Here is a 12,373-nt window from a genome sequence, read left to right on the forward strand (position 1 = left end):
ACTTTCCATGTCCAACATGATTAAACCTACCCACACTCGATTCGTCAAACGCTTTTGTAGTTTTATCGTTTGCATCTATTTAAACAAAAAAAAAAAAGAAGCAATCGAAAATGGGAATTTCGATACATTCGTATGATAACTCCCACGTTAATTCGAATAAAAAAAAATAAAACGGGCGCCAAAAATTGCATTTTTATGCATAACGACGAATTTACGACATTTTTCAAGAGTCAAAACAACGATCAGGTGGGTCGATTTAAAACATATAAAACCCTCCTAAGCCCCGGAGATAAATCAGTTCACTTCTAAACTAACATTTCTTCTAATATATAAAAAAAATAATTTTGTTGTAAAATGTTTTTGAAAAGCGCCATTTTGGTCGCCTTAAGTGGTGCGGTGCTCGGGGGTATTTTCCCGGAATATCGACAGCAGCAGGCGGTTTTAGCCTTGTCCAGATCCAGTCCCGACGGCTCGTACGAATACAGTTTCCAGTCTCCTGATGGGACTTACCAGGAACATCACGGAGGGTTAAAGAATTTATCACCTTATCCCGGTAAGAATGTTAATATTTATTGGATTAATGGGGTCGGTTAGGCAAAAGGGAATTAATGTTCTAACAATATCCCCAAAGGAATATTTAATGAAATATCTAGTTAGTAACGGAAATATGCCTAGAATAACATTTTTAGGCCACCAAACTTGACGTTTTTTGAAAAACATAGAATCAAGGTTTTTAAGACATATACATGGATATTTTTGGGTATAATTTTTTTACACTCATATAAAAGAGTCTCTGATGATGAATTTGAGGATAGAAACGTGATTTTGGGTTAAGGGTTTGAGTAGTTAGAGCATTTTTGGTAGGGGCAATTTTATTTGCACATTTTTATTATTTATTGCAAATTTTTTCATGAAAAAATAAAGATGTTCTTACCTGAAGAAAGAGCGTTTCTTTCCCAACAATTTAATGTGAGAACGTGTCTTGTAACTCAAATACTCCCTAAATTAGCGGCGATTTTGTCAATTATGCTCCAAGGAAATTAATTAAAGGGTAAAAACATGGTTCGGAATTAAAAACTTGGATAGTTAAAGCAATTTTGGTAGGGTCAATTTTCTTTGCCTATTTTCTTAACAAATCTTCACTATCCTTGCAATTTTGTTTATGAAATAATAAAAATATTTTTACAGGAGTATTACCCAAAGAAAGAGTATTTCTTTCCCAACAATTTGATATGAGAACGTTTCTTGTACCTCAAATACTTTTAGAGTTAGAGGCAATTTTGTCGATGAAGGTCCAACAGCCCTCCAACCTTCAAGATTTTTAGTCATCACTGGACATTTTTGGGTGTAACTTGGGAACCTCTTGGAATACTTAAATAATTTTTGTACATTTTTATAATAAAGTCTCTGGGGATTAACTTAAGGATAAAAACATAATTCAGAGTTAAAAACTTGGATAATTACAGCAGTTTTGTTAGGGTCAATTTTCTTCGCCTATTTTCTTAACAAATGTTCACTATCCTTGCAAGTTTTTTATGAAATTATAAGACTTTTTTTACAGGAGTCTTACCTAAAGAAAAAGCATTTCTTACCAAACAATTTGATATAAGTACGTTTCTTGTACCTCAGAAACTCTCCGAGTTATAAGCAATTTTGTCAACGAAGGTCCAAGACCCACCAAATTTTCAAGATTTTTAGTCATCAGTGGACATTTTTGGGTGTAACTTGAGAACCACTTAGAATATTTTCAATTTTTTTTTACAATCATATAGTGGGTTCCCTTAGGATTAATTTAAACGTAAGAACGTAGTTCAGAGTTATAAATTTGGATAGTTAAACCAGTTTTGGTTGGACCAATTTTTTTGCTACTTTTCTTAACATGTTTTCACTATTCTAGCAAATTTTTCCATGAAATAATAAGAATATTTTTACAGGAGTCTTACCTAAAGAAATACCATTTCTTTCCCAACAATTTGATATGAGAACGTTTCTTGTATCTTAAATACTTTTTGAGTTGGAGGCAATTTTGTCAATCAAGGTCCAAGAGCCCTCCAACCTTTAAGATTTTTAGTCATCACTGGACATTTTTGGGTGTAACTTGGGAACCTCTTGGAATATTTGAATATTTTTTATACATTCATATAATCAAGTCTCTGAAGATTAATTACAGGATAAAAACATAGTTCCGAGTTAAAAACTTGGGAAGTTAAAGCGGTTTTGGTAGGGTCAACTTTCTTTGCCAATTTTCTTAACAATATTTCACTATCCTAGCAATTTTTTTCATGAAATTATAAGAATATTTTTACAGGAGTCTTACCTAAAGAAAACGCATTTCTTACCAAACAATTTGATATAAGTACGTTTCTTGTACCTCAGAAATTCTCTGAGTTATAAGCGGTTTTGTCAACGAAGGTCCAAGACCCACCAAATTTTCAAGATTTTTAGTCATCACTGGACATTTTTGGGTGTAACTTGAGAACCTCTTGGAATATTTGAATAATTTTTGTAGATTCATATAATCAAGTCTCTGAGGATTAATTTATGGATAAAAAACATAGTTCAGAGTTAAAAACTTGGGTAGTTAAAGCAGTTTTGGTTAGAGCAATTTATTTTGACTATTTTCTTAACAAATTTTCACTATCGTCGCAATTTTTTTCATAAAATAATACGAATATTCTTAAAGGAGTCTTACTCAAAAATAAACCATTTCTTTTTCAACAATTGGATATGAGAACATTTTTTGTACCTTCAATACTTTTTGAGTTAGAGGCAATTTTGATAATTAAGGTCCAAGACACAGCAAATTTCAGGTTTTTGATACATATTTAATTTTTATTTATTAGCAGCAATTAAAAAAATACAAAGTGAATAGGTATTAAACAAACTAATGAACTTATTCTAATGCAAATTACTACATGCACAATGGCATTTAAGATGTTGTGTGTGCGCTATTACTATGTAATGCAACATCAAGATTTTTGGACATTAATAGACATTTTTTAGTGTAACTTGAGAACCACTTAGAATATTTTCAATTTTTTTTTACAATCATATGGTAGGTTCCCTGAGGATTCATTTAAGGGTAAAAACGTACTTCCAAGTTATAAATGTGGATAGTTAAACCAGTTTTGGTAGAGGCATTTTTTTTGCTATTTTTCCTAACATATTTTCACTATTCTTGCAATTTTTTCTATGAAATAATAAGAATATTTTTACAGGAGTCTTACCTAAAGAAACAGCATTTCTTACCCAATAATTTGATATGAGAACGTTTCTTGTACCTCAAAAACTCTCTGAGTTATAGGCAATTTTGTCAATAAGGGTCCAAGAACCACCGAATTTGAGGTTTTTAAAACCCATTGCCACATCAAAATTTTTAGTCAACAGTGGATATTTTTCGGTATAACTTGGCAACCGCTTATAATATTTTTAAAATTTCTTTACATTCATTTACTCGGGTTCCTGGTGATTAATTTAAGGGTAGAAACGTAGTTCAAAGTTAAATATTTGGGTAGTTAAGGCAGTTTTGGTTAGGGCAATTTTCTTAACAAATTTTCACTATCCTTGCAATTTTGTACATGAAATAATAAGAATGTTTTTACAGGAGTATCACCCAAAGAAAAAGCATTTCCTTCCCAACAATTTGATATAAGAACGTTTCTTGTACCTCAAATACTTTTTGAGTTAGAGGCAATTTTATCAGTCAAAATCCAAGAGCCTCCCAATCTTCAAGATTTTTAGTCCTCAGTGGACATTTATGGGTGTAACTTGGGAACCTCTTGCAATATTTGAATAATTTTTGTACATTCATATAATCAAGTTTCTGAAGATTAATTTAAGGGTAAAAGCATAGTTCCAAGTTAAAAACTTGGGGAGTTAAAGCAGTTTTGGTAGGGTCAACTTTCTTTGCCAATTTTCTTAACAATATTTCACTATCCTAGCAATTTTTTTCATGAAATAATAAGAATGTTCTTATAGGAGTACTACCCAAAGAAAAAGCATTTCTTTCTCAACAATTTGATATGAGAACGTTTCTTGTACCTCAAAAACTCTTTGAGTTATAAGTAATTTTATCAACGAAGGTCCAAGAGCCACCAAATTTGACGTTTTGAAACACATATTGCAACATCAAGATTTTTAGTCATTAGTGGACATTTTTGGGTGTAACTTGGGGACCCCTAAGACTATTTTCATAATTTTTTTACACTCATAATCTTGGGTTCCTAAGGATTGATTTGAGGGTAGAAACGTAGTTGAGGATTAAATATTTGGGTAGTTAAGGGGGTCTTGCAAATTTCTCCATGAAAAAATACGAATTTTCTCACAGGAGTGTTACCCAAAGAAAGAGCATTCTTTACCCAACAATTTGATATGAGAGCAAATTAGATTCTTTTACCTCAAAAACCCTCCCAGTTAAGAGCAATTTTATCAACAAAAGTCCAAAAATCAAGAAATATAACGGTGAATTGAAAGATGTATTACAATTTTAATATAAAAGAATATAGGACAACTAAGATCGAATGTCCCAAGAATATTCCTGCAACATGTTCAAAGGACCTTGTTTGTTGAAGTTACACTGACATAAAAAATCACAATTAAGAACGAAAAATAGGTCTGAAGTACTTGGGAATCATGAAAGATGAAAACTTAAGCTGGAAAGAGCATTTAAAATATGTTATACAAAAGACCAGAAAATTAAGATTTAAGTTTTATGAATTAAGGAATTTATTACCATTGATAACCCTTAAAATGATTTACTATGCACTCGTTGAGTCTGTGGAGAAAAGGACCTACAGTAACTTATATGTATAAAAGTGGATACTTAAAATAATGCGTTTTATTCTACTGTTTAAGAGAAAGTGATTTATTCAATATTATATTGTATTAATACATTAAATGAGTAGTTGGATTTATGCTGAAATCCAATTACTACAAGGAAAATTCGAGCAATTTCAAAAACACAAGAAATGCTGCACATATGACAAAAAGTAGCTCTGCAAAATCCCTAGCATACTCTCTTATAATAATATTAAGACCAATCAATATTCTACAGTAAAAAAAATAAATAAATAAATAAATGGATAATTGACAATATCCTATATATCCAAATAGTTAGCAGATTGGAGAATTATATTGATCGTGGACCTAATTCAATGTATATTCGGGTGAATGTTGTTTCTGTTACTGGATATTTTTATGTTACTGGAATTTGCCAATTTAATATTGGGTAGAGAAATATTATATGGAAACTGTGTATTATTTATTTTCTGCTAATAAATTATTATTACTCAGTAATGGAGTACATGGCCTGTTTGCCCTCCTAGGTGGCACATTCTTTATAGTTTTTTTGTTTAAATTAGGTGATACTATAATGTGATTGATGGTATATTGATGTTAAATGTTACTATGATGTATTGATATTAAATTAAATTAAATTGAACCAATTACTGATTGAGTATTTAGATCTGTAAAAGAATAAATTTAAGTTGAAGTTTCAAGACTTGATGCTCTGATTAGTGGCTAGAATCTATGAAGTTATTTATTTGTGAATATTTAATTTATGAGTATATGTTACTATGATTTATTGCTAATTAAAAAAAATTCACCAGGTAACACTGCCAGTGGTTCCTATTCCTGGATAGATCCCGAGGGATACCAGCACGAAGTCCATTATGTAGCCGACGAAAACGGTTTTCAGCCCCAAAGTGCCGATTTACCAACTCCTCCACCTATTCCCGAGGCCATTTTAAGGTCCTTGCAGTACATCGCAGCCCATCCTCCACAGACCCGAAGCACCTTTGCAGGCTAATTTGTATGAATTTGATGAATATATTATACACGAAAAAATACACTGAACAAATAAATTATTAATATTTTTATTGTCGTTTTAATTAGTTATTTGCTCCCCACTGGGGCTTCCTTTTCTCAATAAAACTCCTGATTCCCTCCCGGCAATCCCCGATTTGTAAATTCTCCAACATCTTTTCGCAACCTAACTGGTACGCCTTCCTCACATCGCACTCCACTTGTTTATAATAAAACCTTTTACCCAGCTCTATTACGTCCCTACTTTTAGCTTTGATGGTTTCGCAGATGACACCCACTTCATCATCTAATTGATCACCAGAATACACCTTGCTCACCAGTCCGAAACTTTTGGCTTCTTCAGCTGAAATTGGCAGACCGGTAAAGAGCATGTATAGGGCGGGCATTTTGTTTATCGATCGGGCCAGGGCCACTCCTGGGGTCGAGCAAAATAAACCAAAATTAGCCCTGAAATATACAATATTAATTAATTTAAAGGATTATAGGGATTATATTGTACCCGGGAGTGGAAAATTTACTTTGGTCCGAGCATATTGAGATATCACATTGGGCTACTAATTGACAGCCAGCGGCGGCAGCAATGCCATCCACTTTTGCTATGATGGGCACAGGACTGTCTATTAATGTGTTCATTAATTTATATGCGGAGGTGAAGCAGGCCTCTTGTTGGGTTTTATTTGAGGCCTATGAAGGCATTAAAATAGGATTTATAGTGGTTAGTTGATCTTTACTTACAAGTTCTTTAAGGTTGTGTCCGCCTGAAAAGGCGGGGCCCTCACCTGATAAAACTATCACCCTCAGTTCAGGATTGTGTTCGTCTTTCTTAATATGCTCGATAAGGGTTTCCATCATGGCAACTGATAAGGAATTTCTGCAGTCGTTTATAAGCTTTAAGGCAAATTAAGCGTGTTTGAGTAGAATTACCTTGTTTTCGGATCGGTCATCGTAATTTGTTTAATTCCATTCTTAAAATCTGTCCTTACTAAGTTTGGGTTTGGAAAATCGGACATACTCCTGCCGATCCTTCTGGTGGTCATTAATGCTTTTTTTAGGAACATTTTATAGCGATTAGGGCTTAATAAACAACTAAATTAAATAAAAATATACGTTACACAACAAAATATAGACTATAAACTGATAATGAAATGATAAAACAATATTGTTTACATTTTAAATTAAGTAATGTAATGGTTGACCTAACCTATAACTAATAAGGTCGCAGTGTTGCCAAGAGGAACAAGCCTGATTATTCAATTTAGCAAATATTATTTTTGGCTGTCCACGTGTTATATGGTAGTTTAAAAACTATAAATAATAATTTTTTTAAGATAGTCTTTTCAGTTTATTACATCAATTTTTTTTAAATTCTCTTTTTCCATCCCTAGGATGTCCAATAAATTCCTAGATATTGGAATTTTTTCCCAGACGTGGCAACCTTGCACTGACATTAATCAATGTCAGCTGTTCCAAATATTCCGCGATGCTGTCACATTTATTAAATTTAATATTTAATTTAATGTATGAGTAAACAGTTTATTAAGCAAAAAAATACAGTACATTGATTAAAACAAATATATAGGGAGAGCAGCATAAAATGAGTATAAACTATTTATTATTTGTATTAATTAATGGACGAAAACTTGTTAACCATTTACCAAATAAAATCAAGAAGATATAGGTATGATTCCTTGAGGCAATTATATAGTTTTTTGGGTTCTTTCTTGTTGTAAATGAGGTTAAAGTTATATTTATGTATGTTTTTTAATTAGTTTTATAATTTATGATATACCTAAATTAGTTTTAATAACTTTTATTTTTTATATTCTATGTTTTTACTGTTTTGATGTGGGTAAGTTGCGTTTTCGTTTAGGTATTTTGTTGTTTCATTTTATGATTGTTTTAGCACCATTATTTGTAAGTTGTATTATGTTTTTAGGACAGGACAGTTTTAATTTGACCTTTTTAATATTGTAAATATTTATTTAACTTTGTTTAAAACAATTTTGTTTTGAAGCATTTTTTTAATTAATTTAATTTATTTTATATGACAATTAATGTGGCAACGTGGTCTGACTGTCAAATGTGCAATGTGCATCCTAACCTAAAAAACATAACCAAATATAAACAAAGCAAACAACAAAGTTTTTTGTGGATTTTATTAGCATTAAATTTAATTTTAACTAAGAAAAGATATAAAACAATAAATTCCGCTATCCAAAATGGTGTGCAAAGACACCTTGCGCATCAAACATCTCCCCAAAGAGCTGACCGACCATCAAAAGGAAGATTTCGTAAAACACTTCGGGGCCTACAAAGTGAAAATAATAACATCAAAAGCGAAATCCAAATCGGTGGTCTATGCGAAATTCGAGAATGAAGAAGTGGCCAAAAACGTCATGTCCAGACTGCACCAGATCACGATCCTCAACTGTAGACTCTGTGTAGAGTTTGCAGAAACCGACATCCTACAGGGACAACTCACCAATCAGCGGGTCTCAGACGAACGCACCAACGTCGACGGCAAATTGTTTAAGAGTTTTATCAACAAGATTCACGCCTTTAACGATTCAGTGGGGTTTCACCAGCCACCACCCTCACATTTAAAGTATAACTACCCGAAAGCGAATAGGCCCACTATTAATAATATCGCCCACGCGTTGGCTACTGTACCGCGGTTTTACACGCAAGTGTTACATCTGATGAACAAAATGAATCTTCCTCCACCTTTTGCTGTGCCCGAGCCACCTGTACGGGTGGTGGTACCCGGAGGACAAGCTCAACCAGTTGTGACTCAAAAGGTAAGCAGGGGGTTTTTTATAAAATGTGTCAGGAACCTTTCGGTGGGAAAGTTTTAGGTGTATACTGTTATTGCTTTAATTTGGGGCTTGTTTTTTGCATATTGAAATCAAATCATACAAAATTGAATACACTGGATGTGCTGTACACAGACTTCTCGAATCCTTGATTTCATCCTTGTCTGGTGGAGTTCTTCATCTCATATTTGACTGGCAGGCTTCAGTATGTATTTAATGGTTTTGGGTCTGAGTATTACATGGCTTCGAGTGGTGCGCCCCAAGGCAGTAACCTCGCCCCAATGCTGTTCGATCTATTTATTAATGATTTAGTTGATTGTATGGAGAGTTTCTGTCTTTTATTCGCTGATGATCTGAAGTTGTTTCGTATCATTCGTACTATGCTGGACTGCCTGAAGCTACAAGAGGACATGAATAGGGTCTTTGAATGGTGTGAAAGAAATAAACTACCCCTAAACTGTGACAAATGTAAAAAAATGACAATTTCCATTCTTCATGAAGAGATTTTATACCCATATATATTGAGTGGTTCTCAGTTGCTAGACTGTTCTTCAGTGAAGTAGATAAGAGGCTCACATTCAACCAGCATATAGCACAGGTCACTAGTTCAGCCTTAAAATCCTTCGGGTTTATAGTAAGGTCCACTTCTCAATTTAAGAATATATCCAGCTTGACTGTATTGTACAATTCATTAGTAAAGTCTAAATTAATGTATGGCTCTATGTTGTGGTTCCCCATCTATGATGTTCATGTTACCAGACTGGAGTATGTACAGCGCAGATTCTTAAAGTTACTTTCTGTTAAGTTGGATGGACTATATCCAGTAAGAGGTGTAGAACAGGAGAACCTGCTGAATAGATTCAACTATTTGTCACTAAAGCAAAATACTATTCTCTCTAGTCAGATATTTTTATATAAACTTTGCAATAATAAAATTGATTGTTCTGAGCTCTTAGAGAGGCTACCTCTATTTGTTCCTCCTGCCAATACAAGGAGGCACCATATATTTTATCCCTCTCTTAACTTAACAAATCTGTCCAGCAAAGCTCCACTGTGCCGTGCTTGTACATAGTATAATTAGATGAATGCTATAGATGTCGACATCTTTAGCAGCACTGAATATGTTTTTAAAAAAAGGATGTGCTCCTCTCTTAATTTGAATGATACCTGATTATTTTTCTGTGATTGTTATCATTTGGTTAGTGTGTCTTATATTCTTACAATTATGCTATTGTTTTAAATTTTAAATTTTGTTATCACTCTATATTGGATCTTATATTATTTTTTTTGTACTACTTATTTAAGGTGCTTATAACTTGTACTGTTTTAATTTTAATTATTTCGATTGTCTTGTAATTGGGAATTTTCTTGTTGGACAATAAACTATTTGAATTTGAAATTTGAATTTGAATACACACATTTAATATTCCACAATTCAAATGCATTATTTAAATAATTCTGAGCACATTTCTGGAAGATTTATAGAATATTTGAAATATTTTGCTGCATTTTTTGGATAATACTTTGTAGGTGGCAATTCAAGAAACACCTGGAGAAAAAAGGAAGGCAACATCCTCAGAAGAATCAGAACTGGAGAGTGACGAAGAGACAAACAAGAGGAGCCGCGATATTATTCCGGTGAGGCAAGTGGTACCAAAAAAGACCGTTAAAAGACCGAAATTCATCAAACAACCGCAGAAAGTGCAAAAGGACGAGCCTGCCAAGGCCGCTGATAAGCCCGAAGATGTTTTCGAAATGGTATTTATGCTTTAATCATGTCTTAAACTGTATGTGATTATTTCCCAATTTAGGTACAAGTGCAACCACCGAAGAAAATCGAGTTAAAGGTCTTACCAGAACCTGAACTAATGACACCCGAAACAACTGAATCTGAGAAGCTGGAAGAACCAAAAGCAGTACTTTTAGAGGTGGTGGAAATCGCAAAACCTTTAGAAGAATCGCCATCAGTTAAACCTGAAGAACCCAAAAGTCCTGAATTAAAAGCGAAAGAAACTGAGGTGGATAAGTCGATTGCTGCGGATCCAGAGGTGGTTCCGGGGGACGCGTCCGAAGATGAGTTTCCGTGCATTTCTTTGGAGGAACTGGCCGCCAACCAGATCACCGATTTAACGGTGATGCCCGTGTTTAAAAACTACAATCCCGGCGAACCCACCAACAAGTTGTACATCAAGAATTGCGCTAAAACGGTGGTCGTACAGGATCTGGAGTACATCTTTAATAGGTAATTAATTAATTCTTCATTAATCATAAAAACTAGGTCTTGTACCATACCTCAAATCAAGTCAAATTTATTGTCAAGAAAAACAAAATACAGGATTATACTCTAACAAATTTAGTTTAGAGCAATTCAATGAATCATAAGATTTGTGTGAGTACCTCATTTAAAACAAATATTAATTTTAATTAAATTAATACATTACACAAAAGCTACAACAATATGTTGAACCTAACGGGAGATAAAAATTGGATTGTAAGAATGACAGTGATATAAGTTACTCTTCAAACTATGGAATTTTAGTACATATATCTGTATAATTATATATACACATAACTGTGTAATCCAGACAAGGATATATAAATGACAATTCAACTTTTCCCTCTATTTTTTATATCAGGGTTTCATTTTAATAATAGTCTCTGGATCATCTAGAAATAGTGTTTTTTGAGTCTGATTGGTTCAATTAAACGAGAAAAATATCACTTTATTCCCATCCTCTTCTAATTATTAAAATGAGATAAATGAAAATTCAACTTTTTTTCTATTTTCTATATAATGGTTTCATTTTATTACTTATGTCTGGATCATCATTGTAGTCTGTAAAAGATGTTTTTGCTGGTTTCATTAATAAGAGCTAAATTAATACCGTTTTGATAAAGCTCTCTGAACTCTTTTTTTATTATTGTCAATAAAGTTTGCTATTTTGTTAATAAAGTACGCCTTGTAATGTTTACCAAATAGGTTTTTACTCTTCTTATAGGTATGTTGTCGTTATTACGCTTAAGCATAATAATCGAACATGTGAGTTTGTAATTTATTCGGTAATATATTTTATTCTCGTATATATATTTATTACTTCTATAGTTTTTCGGATTTTTGTGCTAGATTTTACAAATGAGCGATTGTTACTTGCAGGTATAGGGAGGAAATGCATGGAGGAAAACCCAGCGAGTTCAACATAAGACTGATGCAGGAGGGCAGGATGAAGGGACAAGCGTTCGTCACTCTGGACAGTGTGGAGCAGGCACAGCGGGCCGTAAAAGAGACCAACGGATTTATTTTGAAGGATAAACCGTTGGTGGTGGTGTTTGGAAAGGCCGGAAAAAAGAAATGATTCTGTTTTTTTCAATAATTTATGGTATTAAAAGTTTGTATATAGTTTCTTATATTAGTTCTTTGCTATTTGGTGAAATATTTACCCTCAAATCTATCCTCAGAACCTTCTCTATATGAATATAAAGAAATTATGAAAATATTTTAACTGGTTGCCAAGTTAGGTCACAAAATGTCCGCCAATGAATGAAAACTTCGTGGACTTTAGTCGATATAATTGTCTCTAACTCGAACAGTTTTTGACGTACAAAAAACGTTCAATTAACAATTTGTATGGAATATTTGAGAGACAAACACACATTTTACAGACGAACTAAAAATAGCACCTTTACGAGCGTTTTTTAAATACATATGCAATTTAATCGTTCATATTCAATTGTAT

General features: G+C 33.1%; 3 protein-coding genes across 4 annotated transcripts; 2 read left to right on the top strand and 1 right to left on the bottom strand.

The window, feature by feature from the left end:
* Positions 1-288: 288 nt before the first annotated feature.
* Positions 289-5,877, top strand: LOC126738608 (endocuticle structural glycoprotein SgAbd-3-like). The gene is made up of 2 exons (XM_050444020.1): positions 289-553; positions 5,610-5,877. Exons 1-2 carry the CDS (start codon positions 355-357, stop codon positions 5,807-5,809), a joined length of 399 nt encoding a protein of 132 aa, XP_050299977.1. The 5' UTR covers positions 289-354; the 3' UTR covers positions 5,810-5,877.
* LOC126738607 (enoyl-CoA hydratase domain-containing protein 3, mitochondrial) lies at positions 5,861-7,018 on the bottom strand. Of its 2 annotated transcripts, none has more exons than XM_050444019.1 (4): positions 6,751-7,018; positions 6,562-6,683; positions 6,326-6,510; positions 5,861-6,273 (listed from the first exon to the last, which is right to left on the bottom strand). In XM_050444019.1, the coding sequence occupies exons 2-4, from the start codon at positions 6,676-6,678 to the stop codon at positions 5,892-5,894; spliced, it is 684 nt and encodes a 227-aa protein (XP_050299976.1). In that variant the 5' UTR covers positions 6,679-6,683; positions 6,751-7,018; the 3' UTR covers positions 5,861-5,891. The 2 variants fall into 2 exon arrangements, with proteins under 2 accessions (XP_050299976.1, XP_050299975.1); XM_050444018.1 differs by having other exon boundaries at positions 6,562-6,697; positions 6,751-7,017.
* A 755-nt stretch (positions 7,019-7,773) lies between these two features.
* LOC126738606 (RNA-binding region-containing protein 3-like) lies at positions 7,774-12,044 on the top strand. Its single transcript, XM_050444017.1, has 4 exons — positions 7,774-8,624; positions 10,170-10,397; positions 10,451-10,881; positions 11,794-12,044. The coding sequence occupies exons 1-4, from the start codon at positions 8,046-8,048 to the stop codon at positions 11,990-11,992; spliced, it is 1,437 nt and encodes a 478-aa protein (XP_050299974.1). The 5' UTR covers positions 7,774-8,045; the 3' UTR covers positions 11,993-12,044.
* Positions 12,045-12,373: the final 329 nt, after the last annotated feature.

Source organism: Anthonomus grandis, chromosome 7, assembly GCF_022605725.1.
Source record: "Anthonomus grandis grandis chromosome 7, icAntGran1.3, whole genome shotgun sequence".
Lineage (NCBI taxonomy): Eukaryota > Metazoa > Arthropoda > Insecta > Coleoptera > Curculionidae > Anthonomus > Anthonomus grandis.

What these genes read in the sequence shown, in the direction of transcription:
- LOC126738608 (XM_050444020.1), top strand. Translation starts at nt 355, where the DNA reads ATGTTTTTGAAAAGCGCCATTTTGGTCGCCTTAAGTGGTGCGGTGCTC. An exon ending in GAATTTATCACCTTATCCCG is followed by an intron (nt 554 to 5,609) that starts GTAAGAATGTTA and finishes AAAATTCACCAG; the next exon opens with GTAACACTGCCAGTGGTTCC.
- LOC126738607 (XM_050444018.1), bottom strand. Translation starts at nt 6,884, where the DNA reads ATGTTCCTAAAAAAAGCATTAATGACCACCAGAAGGATCGGCAGGAGT. An exon ending in ATGACCGATCCGAAAACAAG is followed by an intron (nt 6,698 to 6,750) that starts GTAATTCTACTC and finishes AAACGACTGCAG; the next exon opens with AAATTCCTTATCAGTTGCCA. An exon ending in AGTAAATTTTCCACTCCCGG is followed by an intron (nt 6,274 to 6,325) that starts GTACAATATAAT and finishes TGTATATTTCAG; the next exon opens with GGCTAATTTTGGTTTATTTT.
- LOC126738606 (XM_050444017.1), top strand. Translation starts at nt 8,046, where the DNA reads ATGGTGTGCAAAGACACCTTGCGCATCAAACATCTCCCCAAAGAGCTG. An exon ending in CCGAAGATGTTTTCGAAATG is followed by an intron (nt 10,398 to 10,450) that starts GTATTTATGCTT and finishes TTCCCAATTTAG; the next exon opens with GTACAAGTGCAACCACCGAA. An exon ending in CTGGAGTACATCTTTAATAG is followed by an intron (nt 10,882 to 11,793) that starts GTAATTAATTAA and finishes TGTTACTTGCAG; the next exon opens with GTATAGGGAGGAAATGCATG.